Source organism: Solanum tuberosum, unplaced genomic scaffold (genome assembly GCF_000226075.1).
Source record: "Solanum tuberosum cultivar DM 1-3 516 R44 unplaced genomic scaffold, SolTub_3.0 scf00115, whole genome shotgun sequence".
NCBI classification, from domain to species: domain Eukaryota; kingdom Viridiplantae; phylum Streptophyta; class Magnoliopsida; order Solanales; family Solanaceae; genus Solanum; species Solanum tuberosum.
Window position 1 is genome coordinate 385,442 of NW_006239044.1, and position 17,910 is coordinate 403,351.

At 35.4% G+C, this 17,910-nt stretch overlaps 2 protein-coding genes and 1 long non-coding RNA gene across 4 annotated transcripts; 1 reads left to right on the forward strand and 2 right to left on the reverse strand.

Annotated features, from left to right (window-relative positions):
- Nucleotides 1–3,226: 3,226 nt before the first annotated feature.
- LOC102578221 (probable polygalacturonase At1g80170) lies at nt 3,227–9,282 on the reverse strand. 2 transcript variants are annotated; one of them, XM_015309973.1, is made up of 9 exons: nt 6,377–9,282; nt 5,915–6,019; nt 5,556–5,729; nt 5,427–5,447; nt 5,138–5,345; nt 4,656–4,737; nt 4,375–4,483; nt 3,957–4,073; nt 3,227–3,839 (listed from the first exon to the last, which is right to left on the reverse strand). In XM_015309973.1, exons 1-9 carry the CDS (start codon nt 6,611–6,613, stop codon nt 3,534–3,536), a joined length of 1,359 nt encoding a protein of 452 aa, XP_015165459.1. In that variant the 5' UTR covers nt 6,614–9,282; the 3' UTR covers nt 3,227–3,533. The 2 variants fall into 2 exon arrangements, with proteins under 2 accessions (XP_015165459.1, XP_006350275.1); XM_006350213.2 differs by having other exon boundaries at nt 5,915–6,043; nt 6,377–9,279.
- Nucleotides 7,258–9,051, reverse strand: LOC102606213 (pentatricopeptide repeat-containing protein At4g33990). Its single transcript, XM_006350212.2, has one exon. The coding sequence runs from the start codon at nt 9,049–9,051 to the stop codon at nt 7,258–7,260; it is 1,794 nt and encodes a 597-aa protein (XP_006350274.2).
- Nucleotides 9,283–9,428: 146 nt separating the features above from the next.
- Nucleotides 9,429–10,114, forward strand: LOC107061152 (uncharacterized). The gene is made up of 2 exons (XR_001473799.1): nt 9,429–9,598; nt 9,794–10,114. It is a non-coding gene; the product is annotated as an uncharacterized lncRNA (long non-coding RNA).
- Nucleotides 10,115–17,910: the final 7,796 nt, after the last annotated feature.

The window sequence follows — 17,910 nt, forward strand, 5'->3', positions numbered from 1 at the left end:
CTATATTTTTGTAGATGGATCATGGTCTAGGCTCTCGTAACGATGTTAGACGCCTTCAGTCATGCTTAGAAAGTATTGGATCGTCACGTCAAGCTGAGGCACTTGACGGTGTTCAAATTGCTGCTATGTCGGATCAAATAACTAAACTTACAGCGGCACTAGCAGAGTCGGAGCGGAAAAGAGTAGCTGAACAACAAAGCATGAGTGAGACCGTTCAGCAAATCAAAGAACAAGTGATGAACCTCGCTCGTCGACCTACTATTTCGGCTCCCGATGACACCGACGACTAGAGTTATGAGGATGATTATGTAGATCTCACTCCCTAGTTTAGATCTCTGGACATTTATGAACTTTTTGAAATTTTAAAACGAATTTTAAAAGACTTTATAAGTCTTTAATTTATGATTTAAATACTTTTGAATGTAATTTTAAGTTTGTTATTTTATGTTTTGTTTAGACTATTTATAATTGTGTGTGTTTGATTGGGTTGAATAATGTAGAATTGAATTGAATTGAATTTGCAGGTGGGCAGCAGAAGCTGAGATCTGCTACTGTCAAAAATATTGCAGAAAAAGCGACGGACAGCGTGGTTTAGTCCGTCGCTTTTTTGAGTTTTAATTTTTTTTTAAAACCCAGAAAAGCGACGGACAGTGTGGTTTTTTCGTCGCTTTTTTTTAAAAATTCCATAAAAGCGACGGACAGCGTGGATTTTTTCCGTTGTCTTTTTTGGGTTTTTAAAAATAAAATTTCCAGAAAAGCGACGGGCAGTGTCGGTTTATCCGTCGCTTTTCTGGGATTTTCAATAAATAAATTTCCAGAAAAGCGACGGACAGTGTGGTTTTTCGTCGCTTTTTTTAAAAATTCCATAAAAGCGACGGACAGCGTGGTATTTTTTCCGTTGTCTTTTTTGGGTTTTTAAAAATAAAATTTCCAGAAAAGCGACGGGCAGAGTCGGTTTATCCGTCGCTTTTCTGGGTTTTAAAAAAATTAAAACTACAAAAAGCGACGGACTAAACCACGCTGTCCGTCGCTTTTATGGAATTTTTAAAAAAAGCGACGGAGTCCGTCGCTTTTATTTTAATTTTCATTTTTTTTAAATTTCTAAAGGGCGACGCAGTCCGTCGCTTTTTGGCCGTCGTTTTTTGACAATTTTTTAGTAGTGTTTTTAATTGATGACATAAATATGAGCCTTTTCTAAAAGTTCAATGACATATTTGAGTTTTTTTCCTAAGAAAATTTAAGTTTTTTACTAGTCCACCCCCTACCAGGTGCCCCCCAACAATCACTTTTCTTTCTTTTATGAATGAACATCTTTTACCCATTTAACTACCCACTTTTAAATAAATAATATGAGTATTATTCGTGTTTTACTCAAAAAATATGAGTAATTACCCATATAAATTATCTATTCTACCATTCCTAATATACATATCAATTTCTCTTTATTTTGTACTTATGAGTTATAACAAAATGTCTGATAAATTAATTAGAGTGCATACAAACTCGTCAAATTAACATGTCATAAAAAAGAAATAAATAATGCAAGGGCACATCCACACAGCACCAAGAGCCAAATAGGTGATTGCTGCAATCTAAAGGCATCATCATTTAATTTTGTCATAGCAACTTGTGTTACGCCTCCTGTTTGCCACAGCCCACATGAATGATAATGATAGCTTACACTTACATGAAATGGAGTACTCTTCTTCTTGAAGACACTTTTTGGCCTATGTATGGTTAGTTTAAATTAAATGTTTGTTTTGATTGTTACTTAAATTTTATTGTATCATATCATTTAAATCCATCATTAGGTAATGACGAAAAGACCTATTTTATGTAACGAACGATTTGGTGTGATCGCATCGTTACCTTAATATTTTCTTTTCATTATGTCTTTATATATTATTTAATAATCACATTTCATCTTTTATCCTACCTTTTCATAGTATATAGTTCTATCATGTACCTTGTTTTTCTTGTAGGTTTATTATTTAAATTATGGATATGTGACATTATATAACTAAGAAGAACGATACAATCTATCTGAACATTGTATTCAATAAAACAATATAGTACGATACAATACAATACAACACAATACGATATATTATGAAACAATACGTAACAACCCTCAAAACAAAGTGTAAATCTACCTAAACTGGCCATTTTGATGCTCAGATTAGGTAAATGGATGATTTTCATTCAAAACAAGTTTGTGCCACATAAAAATAATGGTCATATATTTTAAAGTTTACAAGCCACCATAATATATAACTCCTCAGTTTAATTTCAAAATTCTTCCATTAAATCTCATTTAATTCTCCATAAGATTCAAATACTAATCCATTAAATGACCGATAATTTAATTTTGACTATTTTCTTTAGACTTTTGCTCAACTTATTTTATTTGTCGGACATAAAATTTACCTGCTGATTTTTACACATGAAAACTTGCAAGTCTTTATAAAGGTGTATCATCAATCTCCAGATTGAGAGATGGATTTCATTAGCTAACTATTATTTTGCCAATATATATTGTTATCATTTAATTTACTAGACATATTTACTCACAAAAGAATCTTGTTTTATAATAAATCAAAATAATAAACAATATACATAGCTAATAATAATTATATTAAGCCTAAGAGTATAAATATATTTAATGAACTAGAGAATTTATTTATTAAGTCACTATGAAATACTCTCTTGACTTGATCCGATTAATACATACACAAGAAGTCAAAATTATTGTCATTCTCATAATCAAGATAAATATATGTAACTCGTATACAATTATACTGAGAGCTTTGTCCAATTTCCATTTTAAATTTATGAACATAAACTTTATACTTATAAGAACTGATGATTTAATCATTTGTGTATAAGCTAAATTTTATAAACCAAATCATTCACCATATAAGTAAGTGGACACATAGACGAACATATAATCTATTAAAAAAATTCTATTAAAATTGAATAAACAGTTATTCTATAACAAATACTATATTTAAACACATAATCAATAATATTAATAAGTAATAAATGTAAGCATTTGATTAATGGTATATATTTCGAACAGTTACGATACTCATGAGCCCTGGATTGAGGGCATGATCAATGTTCAGAAAAGAAATTGGAGATGAATCCAAACGTATAGAGAAAATAAAATTTTCTGATTTTTTGTTTATTAATGTTGAGAAGTGCATTAGTATGTTTAATTAAAATTAAAAGGTTTAGAATATTTGAGAGGGAGTACTCACCATAGCTATGAGAAAATGGTCCTCTCAATATATTTACACACTGAACATAATTCTCAATAAATTTGTGTATTACATTCAGCTTATCATGGAAGAAAATTATGTATATAATATGTCTTATATAAATATTTTTAATGAATCTCTGTATAACAGTATTTATCTGTTATCTTACCTAGTTAGGAATCTCAGAATCTGAGATTACTCAAATAAGTAAGAACTAAACTACGAGATGTATATTAAAAATATGTGTTTGAGTGATGGCATGTGGATGGCTATTCATAGCTCAGTATGAACGATGTATTCTTCCCTTGGTTCGTCAAGTCCAGCATCCGTTTTCTGCTTAATTTTCTTGTCAGAGGAGTTGAGACACTCTGCTGATGGATGAATATAACCATAACCAATCCCTGTGGCGGAGTTGCAGTAGACCTCAGCAGTACCATCTCTGGTCTCTAAGTTGATGTTGTTCAGAACAATATGGCTGCAGGGCACGTTGTCGCTACATGCAAATTTGATTGCCTTTTGGCTCTTTGAAGTACCACTAACATTCCGGTATACTATCTCACTTATCTCAACTGCAGATGTCTATGATGTCAAGAACAAGTGTCACGTTAACTTTTCCAACTATTGGAGAGAATCTTATTTATTTCCTTTGCGAAGTAATACATTATCAATTGAAAACATGACAATTGAGAAGAATACCTGATTCTGGCAAGACTTTGGTGAGTCACAATAGAATTGGTCAATGATGATAGGATTGGAAACATTTTGCATCCTTACATTCTGGAAGCGCACTGCACGCACATAACCTGATCCTCCCTAAGAAAACAAGGACTTTTTGTCATTCTGTTTCTAAGATAAAATGAAATTTATTCTTTATTTTCAGACAGAATCTAGGTGCCATTGATAACTAGGTATGCTTTTCCTCGTCGGGGCTCAGAATTTTGTATAGTTAAATAGATCTTTTCCATGTCAAGTGCACTGAGACTGTAGTTATTTGCTAATTAAAAGGAAAGCTGTTGTAAAATCACCCAAGAAGTCTTAATTTTCAAACAATCATGTGGGTAATACCATATATAGGGACAAATTCAAGTGCTACACAATGCTAAAAACGGCATACCTGCCATGTCTTGATCCGCAGACCGTTTGTGGTACCTCTGAGAAATGCATTATCAAGTACAACCCCAGTAACTATACCAATAGAGTTGTCCTTACCAAGGCTCCCAATGCTGGCAGGCATCATTCATGCAACAGAATCAGTTTAGAAGACAACGTGAGGATGATATTTTCGCTTATTCTTTCATAATTTGACATTTGAATTTATTTATCGACTCTTAGGTCCCTTCTGCAGAACTTCTAAAGGTAATTTAAAAGGGCAACGATAACTGAAAATTGCACTACCTGATTCCGTGGCCAGGTCCACAGTAAATTCTCTTCATCTTGATACTGGAACTAGCATTGACAATAGAGACACAATCATCACCTAAATAAGAAAGGAAGCTAACCAGTATTTATTCTCTGAACATTCATGATATCAATAAAGACACGTCCATTAAAACATTGCATGTGCCAGTTTATTTGAGAAAACACAGAGCATGAAAGGAGGACTCATACGTGTTTGCCAGTTAGCTTTTTCAATAGTATAGTGAGAGATGCACAGAGCTCAAGCCAAGGTTTGTGGTAGATATGAAGTGCCTTATTGAGAGGCACATTTAAGAAAGCAATACAGTTGCACACTAAAATGTCATTTTCAAAAGAGATACTTTTCTACAGTCTATCTTATCCCATAGACAAGATCACATAATATTGCAACTTTTGTTCTTGACGTCAACATCAGTCAAATAAGGAGATCTGAATGTAGATAATATGGGACATGTCAAGACCTGTTCCAATTTTGGAATTCTGGAGTACAACATTTGTAGATTCAGTTATATGGATTCCATCAGTATTAGGACTGTCTTCAGGAGCAGACACTGTAACACCAGTTATGCGTATAGAGTCTGATCGAGAAATGGCGAAATTCATCTGTTGGCCATTTTGGATTGTTAGGTCCTTCACCTTTATACCTGAGCTCCCATAGATAGTTAAAGCCTGCAATTTAGAATTCTGTGTAAGTTGATTTCACAATTATGATAGGAGTTAAACATGAGATCCTCGTGATAGTCCACTTACAGTCGGTGCTGCTACGCATGGCTGTTATCGGGATAAAATCCAAAACAAGAAAAAACAAGAAAGAATAAGACAGTCATCTTTATCTGTCAAAACATAAAAGAACATATACGTAGTGCATGTATCAGTTACATTAGCCTTGTTCTTCTTGCATGAAGCTGCCCACCATTTGCTGCCTGATCCATCAATAACCCCTCCTCCTTGGAACAGAGCTCCAGTCAAGTTAAAGAAGCCAAGCCAAATTCGTCCATTCTTTGCAAAATTCCAGTTCTTAGGATCATCCGGTGCTACTATAGTTCCTTCAATCTGTGTGTAATCACATTTCCAGTTTATGACAATAGTAAGGTACGCTTGAGCTGGCTTAATAGATGCTATAAGGGAAACAATAACAATTTCAACCAAGTATAATATGCATAAGTCTCTTCTACAGTAAATGCTAAATGGAGGACAAAAACTGAAACAAGACATGAAGTAGATGTAATTAGTGTAACCTGGACTCTCAGTATGCCCACACAAGGCCCTCGGAACCTTGTTGCATTTACTAGATAACTGCGTCCTGCAGGGACAAAGAAGACTGATTTTGGTGTTGAACAAGCCTGTTTCCATGCATCAACGAAAGCCTGAGATGGTACAATTGACAAAGTGGGAGAAGGTACTTGCAAATTGCACAGATACAACAACAACAACACAGATAATCTACAACTCAAGAAAAAGATAGCATTGGTAGTCTATGTTGTCCACCCCACTAGAAGAGGAGACTAATCAGTAAAGACTAGAATCCTGTAAGCAATCAGTATGAAAGACAACCTCGATTATGAATGGAGTAAATACAGGATGGTCATATTTCTAGTTGCCGAACACTTTTTCAATCCATTAATCTACTGTAATCAAAAACAGGTAGAAGTCGATCAGCAAATCTTTGTGGCGAATATTCCAGTTTTAAAATGAATTACCTTGGTGTCATCTGAAGCGCCATCACCAACTGCACCAAAGCTATCTACATTGACAAGAATCTTGTTGCCGCGTTCAATTCCCCATCTGGGGAGGTCAAACAACTCTGCTTCATCACCATCTTCTACATCCAAATCATCAAGCTCTGACAGGATGACATCATCTAAAAAGTTGGTGTTTGCAGCCCCAAGAGCCCCCATTAGCCAAACAAGAAACAAGAAGAAGAGTATCTTAGCCATGATTTAGGGGGTTCTGGTATTCGTTCTGTATTTCTAGATTTTACATAAATCAAAGGAGACCACAGAGTATTAATTTATATGGATGTATTAGTGCTGAAAATGGATGATTTAGTGGGGTTATATGGCTTGGCTTGAAAGTAGATAAAGGTGTTTCATTTTCTACAAGCCCACACTTTAAGTGTAAGAATATCATTTTAGAGATCGTTGCTTTACTCCTCAGCCATGGTTCAACATACTATTCATAAGTAAAATGCTCCTGTAGATTCTTTCTCACCCATACAACAATAAATGTTACAGCACCGATCTTCAAAGGTTCCCCTTTTAGACAGTCAAATTACCTCTACAGTAGTTTTACTTCATCAATAAATGTGAAAATCTTGAAAAAGATAAAGGGCACTAGAAAAAGTTACTTGGTAATTGGAGAGACCAAACAATGCATATAAATTTCTTCTGAAACTTGTATTGTATTTTGGTATTGGAGTCGGTTAATAAGCAGCACAGTGTCCTTGCTTCAAAAGTATAGAGTCAGACAAAGTCTCTCCATTCTGGTAGATATATTTTTTAAAGAAAAAGTATATCCAGCATGTCCTGCAGACCAAACAGCCATGATATCCTTTTTACCCTCTTTTTTATCAAGTGTATATTTAATGGAACTCATGCACCCGAATTAAACTATAGCCAATATCTCTGCTCATCTTCCTCGCCACTGCAACCTCTCGAATGTATATGGCAGTTTCGAATTCTCCAATTTCAGAATAAAAATTTGAGGCCTGTAACCAAAAAGAAGGATCCTCTGGCTCAAGATCCATTAACCTTTTAGCTGCTCTTCTTCCAACATGCTCATTTTGATGAATCCTGCAACTTCGCAAAAGTGAGCTCCACATGACAGAATCTCCTTCCGATGAAGCATGCATTAGCAGCTCTTCTGCCTCATTGACTAGACCTGCACGGCCTAGAAGATCCACCATACATGAACAATGCCTCCTGTCTGGATAGACATCATGAATAGTTCTCATAGAATCAAAAATCATTTTCCCCTCTTCGACTAGACCTGAATGGTTGCATCCCAACAGTATACACAAGAATGTTACTTTATCTGGTTTTAGACCCCTTTGGATCATTTCTTCAAACACTGCAAGGCATTCATATCCCATTCCTTTCTGAGCATATGCATTAATTATTGAAGTGAAACCGAAAATATTAGGTGAGGGAAGTGCTTCAAAAATCTGTTGAGAGAATCTAATCTGTCCAGATCTTGAATATGCATCAATCAGAGAACATAAGACCATACTATCAGAATCAAAACCTGATTTTATTGCACAACAATGCAACAAGCAACAGTTATCCAAGCTAGGAGAGGAATACAATGATAATGCCTTAATTGTTGAGGACAAACTCACTTCATCAAACACAATATTTTCACAAACCATCCAACTAAAAAGCTCAAACACATCTTGTAGGAAACCAAGATGCAGCAAAGATGTCATCATTGAATTACAACATTCGAGACTTCTCTCATGTGAACACTGGAATACATCAATTGAACTTTGAACGTCATCATTTTTCCCATACATATCAATCAAAGCTGACTGAATGAGGACACTTCCATAATCAATACCCACTTTTATAACAAAATTATGTATTTGTTTTCCAAATAGCAGTTCCTTTCCGCGACTTGATAAATTTAACAATGCCACGAACGACATAGCAGAGGGATGTTTGTCCCACAATCTCATCTCTTCAAAGAGTCGAACAGCTTCATGTAACAAATCATTAGCAGCATAAACGGAAACCATTGAATTCCATGAAATGACATCCTGAGGTGGAATACATTCAAATGCTTTATCGGCATCAACCAAAATACCAAAAGCAGAGTAAAAATCCACCAATACATTAGCTAAAAAAATATTTGATTCTAACCATCCATTCTTAATCACATGGGAATGCAGCTGCCTGCCCTTGTCAACAAGTCTCTCTTTACAACAACCATGAATCAAATAACAAAACGTAACCCCATTAGGCTCGACATTCTCCATCTTCATATCACTATACAATCTTAAGAACTCACTCAACCGACCCAATTCACAAATTCCGCGTAAAACCAAGTTCCATATCGGTAAATTTCGTTTAGGTAAGTCATAAAACAATTTAAAAGCAAAATCTATAAACCCCATTTTTATATACATATTAACAAGTGAACTAGCAACATATAAGTTCATACTACATCCCAAAACAACAACTCTGCTATGAATCTCAACCCCTTGTTTAAACAAACCTGCATTAGCAGATATGGTCAATATAGAGGAGAAAGTGGATGAATTCTCTATAATACCATTAGAAACCATTTTATTATACAAGTGCAATGATTTTCTTGGAAACCCATTATGACTATATCCAGAAATCATGATATTCCATGTAACAACATCACGTTTAGGCATTTCATCAAACAAGTGGCGTGCAGAGGTTAAAGATCCATATTTGACAAGATCATGTAATATTTTGTTAGTTGAGGAAACATCATAGTTGCTTAGAGAGTTAAAGTGAAGAGGTAGAGTGGGTTGTTGGCAATTGTGAGAATGGGTTGTTACGTATCTGCTTCTGGCTAAAGACGCTATAGTAAGTTTGGTCCGCATTGATAACCAAGTTAAGGGGCTAAATACGGAACAAAAAAAATCATATAAGTCGTAGGGAGATTTCAAGAGCCATTAGGCATTAGTCGCCTTGGAAATTGGTGCACCTCAATTTTATTTTATTTTTTAATTGAAATTTATGGCCCGTAGCCTTTTATTAAAATAAAATTAGATCCAAACAACTACAATGGCCCAAGGCCCAATAAAACCAAAATCTAGATTTCCTAATTTATTCCTTTCTCTATCTGTTGTTGAAGCAAACTCACTGTTCCTCCACCTTCCATTTCCGATCATTCTGTCTCAGAAATTTCCAGCCGGTGTGTCTCTTTTGTCGATCACTTCTTGATGCTATCCGGTAAGTCTGCTTCCTTTCTCTCTCGTTGTTTACTCCTTTCTTCCTCTCTTGATTTTTGAAGGTTGTGTATAGGTCGGGATTCATCCCCAAATGTAAACATGAGAGTTCTCTGAGCTTGGATTGTCCCTTAATCAGTCCTGTTGTGCGTTCCTCTTCTTGCAAGCTAATCTCCTTTTCCTTTGTGCTTTTTCTCAGATGTAGATGTGGTGTCTCGGTCCCTCCGATTCTAAAGCTCCAACGGTAACAACCAAACCATTTACTTGTTCGTCTGTATGATGTAACTTTTTGATATCTATGGCAATACTCTTTAGCTCGTTGTACTGCGTTTATGTTTTCTTCTTTACCTCTCCTGGTAGCAATGTGGCAGATTCTTGTATTTTGATGTAGGTATGCTCTGTAACGATCTGCAGTAGTCATGTGCATTATTTACTATCTACAAATGCTTTTGTTATTCTCAGTGCTGAATATTGATTTTCCTGGTTCTGATCCTCAAAGTTGGTATTTGTGCTTTGTCTATATTGATCTGTCTCCTGATGTTGGTAGGTAGCTCCTCAAAATTGTTGTACTCTTTTCTTTGTTGTGATTCAACTACCAGATTAGCTAATAGGTCTGCCACATTATTGCCTTCTCTGAAAATATGGATGATGTTTGCATTTAATTGTTGTAATCTCTTCCTTATAATCTCTCCTCTTTCCGCCAAATCCCAGGGTATCTTCCAAAGCCCTCTTATCATCTGCATCAGACACAATGAGTCGGTTTCGATTATTACTTCTCGCAGCCTGTTCTCCCAACAATACTCCAATGCTTCATGTATTGCCACTGCCTCTGCCTCTGTGTTAGTAGTAGTACCCACTCCTGCTGCTCTTGCATATATCAAATTTCCATGTGAATTCCTCAGACAAAAGCCATAAGAACTGAGTCCCGGATTCCCTTTGGATGCCCCATCCGTATTGCATTTCAGCCTGTGTGTATCTGGTGGTTTCCATAGTACACTATGATAGTGTAATTTAGGAGTGTACCACTTTAGTTTCATGACAATATCAGGCCACAAATTGGACTCTAGATGTATCCAGGGATATAAAGTTTTCACAAGGTTTCTGACCATATCTTGAACTTGCACCACCATTCCACTCAATGTTGTATTTCCTCCATGTTTTATATTATTTCTTCTCTTCCATATTGTCCACGTGATTATTGCTGGCATTGCTCTCATTACTCTTTGTAGTTGTGGTGATGTGTTGAATTTCCACCACTCAATGATTAATTGTTGTAAATGCATCCCCTCCATGCGTACACCTGCAAAATTAGCAAATTGCCTCCATAACTTGTTAGCCAAGGAAGCTGTTAGAAAATTATGGGACATTGTTTCCTCCTTTTTTTCATCACAACACCAACATCTTGAAACTACTTGAATCTTCATCTTTTTTAAATTATCATCAGTAGGAATTCTCCTTTTCCAAACCCTCCATAAGAAGAAATTCACCTTAAAAGGAACCCCCCTGGTCCAAATAAAAGCATAGTCAGTTCTCCTCTCCTGTTTCTTCCTCATTGTTTGCCAAGCTGATTTAACAGTGAAATTCCCCTGCTTACTGCTCATCCACCAAGGGACATCAGTCTGATACTCATTACTAGGTGGTTTTATACTCTCCAGAATGTACTCCACCAATTCTGCTGAAAGTTTTGTTGCTAGTTTATGTGCATCCCATTCACCAAAAATTGTAAACTCCTGTACTTCAACTTCTTCCTCACTATCCATATCACTCTCAATATAGAAAAGAGCTCCCAATTTTGTCCAGTTATCAAACCAAAAACTGGAAGTTCCAGCCTTTATTTGCCACCATATATTGTGCTCAACCTCCTCTCTTATCATTACCATTTTTCTCCACACATGTGAGGCACCCCTACCTGTAGTTATAATTGGGTGCAATTTCTTGCAATATTTGTTCCACATATAACCACTCCACAAAGAAGAACTTGAAGTTCTGAATTTCCACCAAAGCTTTGCAAACAAAGCCTTTGATACATCATGTAAAGACCTGAAACCCAACCCCCCTTCTTCCTTGGGATAGCACATGCTTTCCCATGACACCCAGTGCTTGTTCTTTGAACCAGTTGCATTTCCCCAGAAAAACTTTGCAAACAACTTATGTAATTGGTATAGAACACTGACTGGTGGATTCATGGTTGATAATAAGTACATGGGCATTGATTGTAAAACATGTGATATCAAAATGTACCTTCCCCCATAAGATAAGAGTCTATTCTGCCACATGGCCATTCTCTTAACCACCTTTTTAATAAGGAGTTCAAAATGCCTTTTATTTTGCCTGCCATAGAAAATAGGACAGCCCAGATAGGTAAAAGGAAAATTACCTTGCCTGACTCCTGTTATCCTCTTTATTTGATTACACACTGTTATGGGGACCTTTTCATGTAGGTAACAAATGCTCTTGTCTATGTTGATCATTTGTCCAGACACCCTCTCATATCTTCTTAACACAGACATCATCATCCTCATTGATTTAGGGTGTCCTGAACAAAAAAGGATAGTGTCATCAGCATAAGATAGGTGGTTTATTTGCGGACTCCATTTAGGCAAACCAAAACCCTTAAATTCAGCATTTTCACATAAACCATTTAGGGCCCTGCTCAGAACTTCAGCTGCTATTATAAACAAAGTTGGGGATAAGGGGTCACCCTGTTTCAAACCTCCTGAAGACGGGAAGAAACCAAATGGTTTCCCATTTATCAACATTGAATACCAATTATTACATATAAGCCGCACTATCATGTCAATGATTCTCTCAGAAAAGCCAAATCTTCTCAAGACTTGAATTAAGAATTTCCATGAGACTCTATCATATGCCTTTGTCATGTCCAATTTTACCACTACATTATGCAATTTGTTCCTCTTGTTGATGTCCCTTATTATTTCCTGAGCCAAAAGCACATTTTCAGTTATACTTCTTCCTTTAACAAAACCTGATTGGTTATTTGAAATCAATCTCGGCAGCACCACTGAAACTCTGTCATGTATTAGCCTTGATATAATCTTGTTAGCAAACATACTCAAACTAATAGGTCTTAAGTCCCCAAAATTATCCACCACTTCCTTCTTTGGTATCATCACTAGATTTGTGTGTGTTATGAATCTTGGCAACTCATATCCACTGAAAAAAGCCCTTACTATGTTCCATACATCATCACCAATGATTTCCCAGCAACTTTGAAAAAATTGCCCTGAGAAGCCATCCTGTCCACTGGCACTATCCCCATTTAGTTTAAAAACCACATTCTTCACCTCATCTTTATTAGGAGCCCTCTCCATTTCATAATTCTGGTTGTCAGTTATGATCTTGGGAATACATTGAAGCATTGAAAAATCAGTTGTTTTTTGTGTTTCTGTGAATTGCTCCCCGAAGACATTAACTGCTTCTTCCCCTATGTTTTGTGATGAAGTAATGATGTCCCCCTGTCTTGTTCTGATTTCTTTAATATTCAGTTTCTTCCTTCTTCCATTAACATAGGCATGGAAGAACTTTGTATTTTTGTCCCCATCTTTAAACCACCTCATCCCAGCTTTCTGCTTCCAGAATTCTTCCTCAATTTTCATAAACCTCTTCAGATCAGCATTGGATTTACTGAGTTCTGCCCTGTTTGCCTCTGTAGGTGCTATCTCCATTTGTATCTCTTTCTCTTTTATCACATCTTCCAAAGTTGCAATCTTTTGAAAAATATTTCCAAATGTATTCTTACTCCACTGCGCCAGTACTGCCTTCAGTCTTTTCATCTTTGTATGAACAATAGTGAAAGGAGAGCCAGTTACCTGCATCCTCCAACTCTCCTCTACCACCTTTTGAAAGTCTGCATGTTTGGTCCAAAAATTTAGGAACTTGAAAGGCCTAATGATTTTCTCCTGACTTGAGTTAGACACGACATGTAAGGGAGCATGGTCTGATCCTTGCCTTATTAGATGATGTACCTCACTTTCTGGTAAAAGACTCATAAAACTATTATTTCCAAAAACTCTATCCAATCTTTTAAATATGCATGCTTCCTCAATTCTCCCATTCCACCAAGTAAAAATACTGCCCGTAAACCTCAACTCATTCAAAGTACATGAATTAATGCATTGAATAAAATCATGTGTTTCTAAATTTGATACTGGTAATCCACCCAGCTTCTCTGAATCATCCACAATAGTATTGAAATCTCCCGCCACTAACCAAGGGAAACTTTGGCTTGTCATACACTCCAGGTCCTCCCAAAGCTCCAATCTTTCAAGGGCACTACATCTAGCATAGACTGCCGTTACAACAAATCTATCCTGTGTTCCACTTATTTTGAAATTCATGGTAAGTTGTTGTGTAGTATCTGATGAACCTTCCTCTTCCCAGCTGTCATCCCAGAAAATCCAAATTTTTGCTGAGCAGTTAGCCTTGGCATTTTGTAGACCCAACTTTCTTCTGTACTGCTCTAATTCTGAAGGGCTTTGAAAAGGTTCTAATAAAGCGATGTATGAGTAATGATGTCTCTTGTGCAGTTCAAGTACTCTCTCAAAAGCATTCTGAGATTTCACTGATCTGATATTCCAAAATAACATCTTGTCTATCATTGATCAGAAATGGATGACGAACCCTTTATACTCCTTGTATTTATTTGTGATGTCTCGTTAATTCTTGTATCCCTTTTATTTTTTATTTTTATTCTCTCAATCTGTGTTGGTGATAAATCCCCGCTTCTACTGATGTTATCTATGTTCGCCTCTAGACTCTCCTCCTCCTCAGTATCCTGTTTTTGCTGCTTCTCGTCTTGCGAGAGATTATGTATTTTAATAGACAGATCCCTCCCTATCCTGTGTTCAGACCCTTCATTCTCTATATTCCCCCCTTCTTCACCTTGACTGATTTCCTGCTGCTGCGTTTTAGGTGTATTATTAGTGCTCCCCCTCTCCTCATTTATGTCACCTTCTTTAGTTATTTGTACTGTCTCCTTTATCCCTTCTGATGCTTGCCTGTGATCTTTGCATTGAACTGATACTCTTTCTTCTGTTTTCTCAATTTGCACTTGCTTCTCTTTCTGATTTGGTGTTGTCTCCTTACCCCGACTGCTATTCTCACCCACACCTTCTTTGTATATCTTCTCCTCTCCCATGTTATCCCCAAAGAACCCCCCACCAGATTGCAGATGAGTTTCTGCCTCTTCCCCTGTTAACACTTCCCTTTCTTGCGTCTTTTGTGCCTTTATTTCTATCACCCCCCTTAGCTCCTCTACCTCATTTTCAATGTCCTCCCTCAGTGCCTCATATTTATTATTTGTTATGATATTTTGTTCCTTGGCAGGATAGTTTTTAGGATTCCACACTTGTTCCCTTTTGTCTCCTCTATTGAATACTCTACCCCTGCCATAACAATTCTTTTTCCTTTGTTCATTAAATTCACCTCCCCCGCATTTGTTTGATTCTTCCTTACTTATTTTTATCTCCCCTGCTGTACCATGTGTGTTCTCTGTCCCCTTTACCCCTCCAAATAATTCCTTACCTTTTTCTGTACCATGAGCTATTACCACCACTTCCTCATCCTCCTTAGGATACAATTCTGGGTGAATGACAAAACATTCTCTTTCAATATGACCCTGCAACTTGCATGTTTTGCAGTATTTCGGTACATAGTCATATTTGATTGGAACCCACTTCTCTACAACTTCACCAGTTTTCTTCCTCATCCCCACATTGATTCTTGTTGGAAATTCTCCCATAAGATCTACTTCCACCTTCACTCTAGCACAACTTGGTCTAGTTTTATTAAGAGTCGCCATATCCACCTGTAAAGGCTTTCCAACAGCTGCAGCTAATGAGAAAATCGCTTCCTTTCCAAAAAAATTGGGAGGTAGTGATGGGAAAGATATCCAAGCAATCGCAATAGATGTTTCCTCCTCCGGATCAAACATGGGGTCCCACTTAAGGGTTCTCATTGGGTATGACCATTGTTTATGAGTAATGTAAAATTGTGGCTTTGATAGCAGTGTTACATAATCCTCCAATAAGGTGGTTCTGATTAGGACATATCTACTGCTGAGCAAACCAATGTTAACATCTCCCTTCAAATCGCATTGCTTCGGTATCAAAAGTCTTAGATCCTGGATCTCTGGCCACCCATACGAGAATTTACCTATTACTGCAAATTGGAGATCTTCATTAATGATCATCTGTGCTACCTCTTCTTCCTCCCATATGATCATTGGTTCTCCATGAAGATATGCAATTTGTTTCATCGGGACAGGTTTATATTGAGGACTTCTTGGTTTAATAGTGTTGGCATAAGTCATTGTAGAAGGTTTACCAATATTGTTGATGATATGCAGAGATGATGGTCCATCCCCCAGAGGCGGAGGTTGGCCAACGGCCGCCGTGGCCATTGATTCCGACGAGAGTAAACAAAATAGGTTTTATAGAAATTGCGAAAAAAAAAAAATCACTGCCTGCATAAATGGTAATCAAATAACTTTTTACTTCTTCAATACAGACTTTAGAGTCTAGGCAGCAGAGACGTTACAATGGTGTACCTCAATTTTAAACTTGGGTTTCTTGGAATTTTTTTATTAAAGGTGACAAAAAAATGTTAAAACTAAGAAAAAGTGATACAAGTTTTATTTATTGATTAGAGGTGATAATTTTAAGATTACTGTTATTAATAGCACTAATTTTAAAACTCTCAAGTTTTATTATTTACACAAAAGCTTTATTAGAACAATGAATTAAGGGTGATAGAAAAGTTTTAAAATTAGATATAGGTGACTAAAGTTTTAATTATTATTGAGCAGGGGTGACAATTTTTAAATTAAGAATTAAGGGATGAATTTCTGATCCCCAAGTTTTTTATTTTACACTTTGGCACATCTTATATAAAACCCTAATAATAAGAAATGGAAGGGAAAAAGGGCACCCACAGCTAGGGGTGTACAAGCCAAATCAGAAAATCAAACCGAACCAACGAATCAAATCAAAAAAAAAAATAACGATTTGTGGTTTGGTTAAGTTGGTTTGGCAGTTGAAAAAAAAAACCGACCACTCTTGATTTGGTTTGGTATTAAAAGAAAAAAAGTCAAACCGAGCTCAAACCAACCCGACATATATATATATATATATAATTTTATTTTATTTATAGATAAAAAATTATAATTTATAATCTACTTTGTTAATATATTTTTAGTTAGTTTATAGTTTTTCAATGTGTATATATGTTATTTCAAATTTGGGCTTGTAAAATTTTGTAAATATTATATATATATATATATACATACATACATATCTATAATTTTATTTTATTTATAAATAAAAAATATTATTTATAATCTACTTTGTTAATATATTTTTAGTTAGTTTATAGTTGTTAATGTTTATATATTTTATTTCAAATTTGGGCTTGTAAAATTTGTAAATATTTTATTTTGTATTAAGATCCGAAATTACAATCATATTGTTATAGTTTTGCAAATTCGAAGTTAACAATTTACTTTGTAATATTTTATTTTGTATTCAGTTTGCCTATAGCCTTTAGTCTTATTAATCTAACATAATGAACGTTGATATTTCAAAAAATAAAAGCAAAAGTCATCGACCGCCCCTTAAAGTTGTTTGTATAATTCACTTAGACACCTCAACTAAGACTTGTACCTATTGAATACCTAAATTGTTCAAAACATGTACCTATTAAACACAAAACGTTGATATGGCAAAAAAATGTGTTTTGCACTTCCCTGAAGCGCGAAAAGATTCAAAATAGTGTCTTTTTGATTTTTTTTTTACATTTCTTCTTCTTTTATTGACACTTGGCATTATAATTAACTTAAAAGCATTTTTCTTCTTTCATTTACACTTTTTTCAAAAAAGAAAAGGACCTCACTCCCTACCTATCATCTTCTTCATACTTTAGTTTGCAAAACTTTCTTCATTTTAGCTCCAACATTATTTTTCTTTCTTTTTTATAAAAAAGGAATATTATTTCTTCCAAATATGAAGATAAATGAAAATCAACTATGAAGATTCAGATTTGAAAGAAAGTAAGACTTTCTTTCGCATGATTTATTTCAAATTTCATAAAAATAAGGAACAAATATGAAGAAGAAGAAAGAAGATAAATGATATTTACGTACAAAAAAAGTTAGCCGATATTTATTTATCACAATTTTTGAGCAAAGATTTTTAACTCAAATTCATATATAAACCCATTAAATTTATCAAAAATGATATTCAAAAATTTGAAAGAATTAATTTTTGAGCTATCAATTTCATTTTGTCATCGATGTAGAAA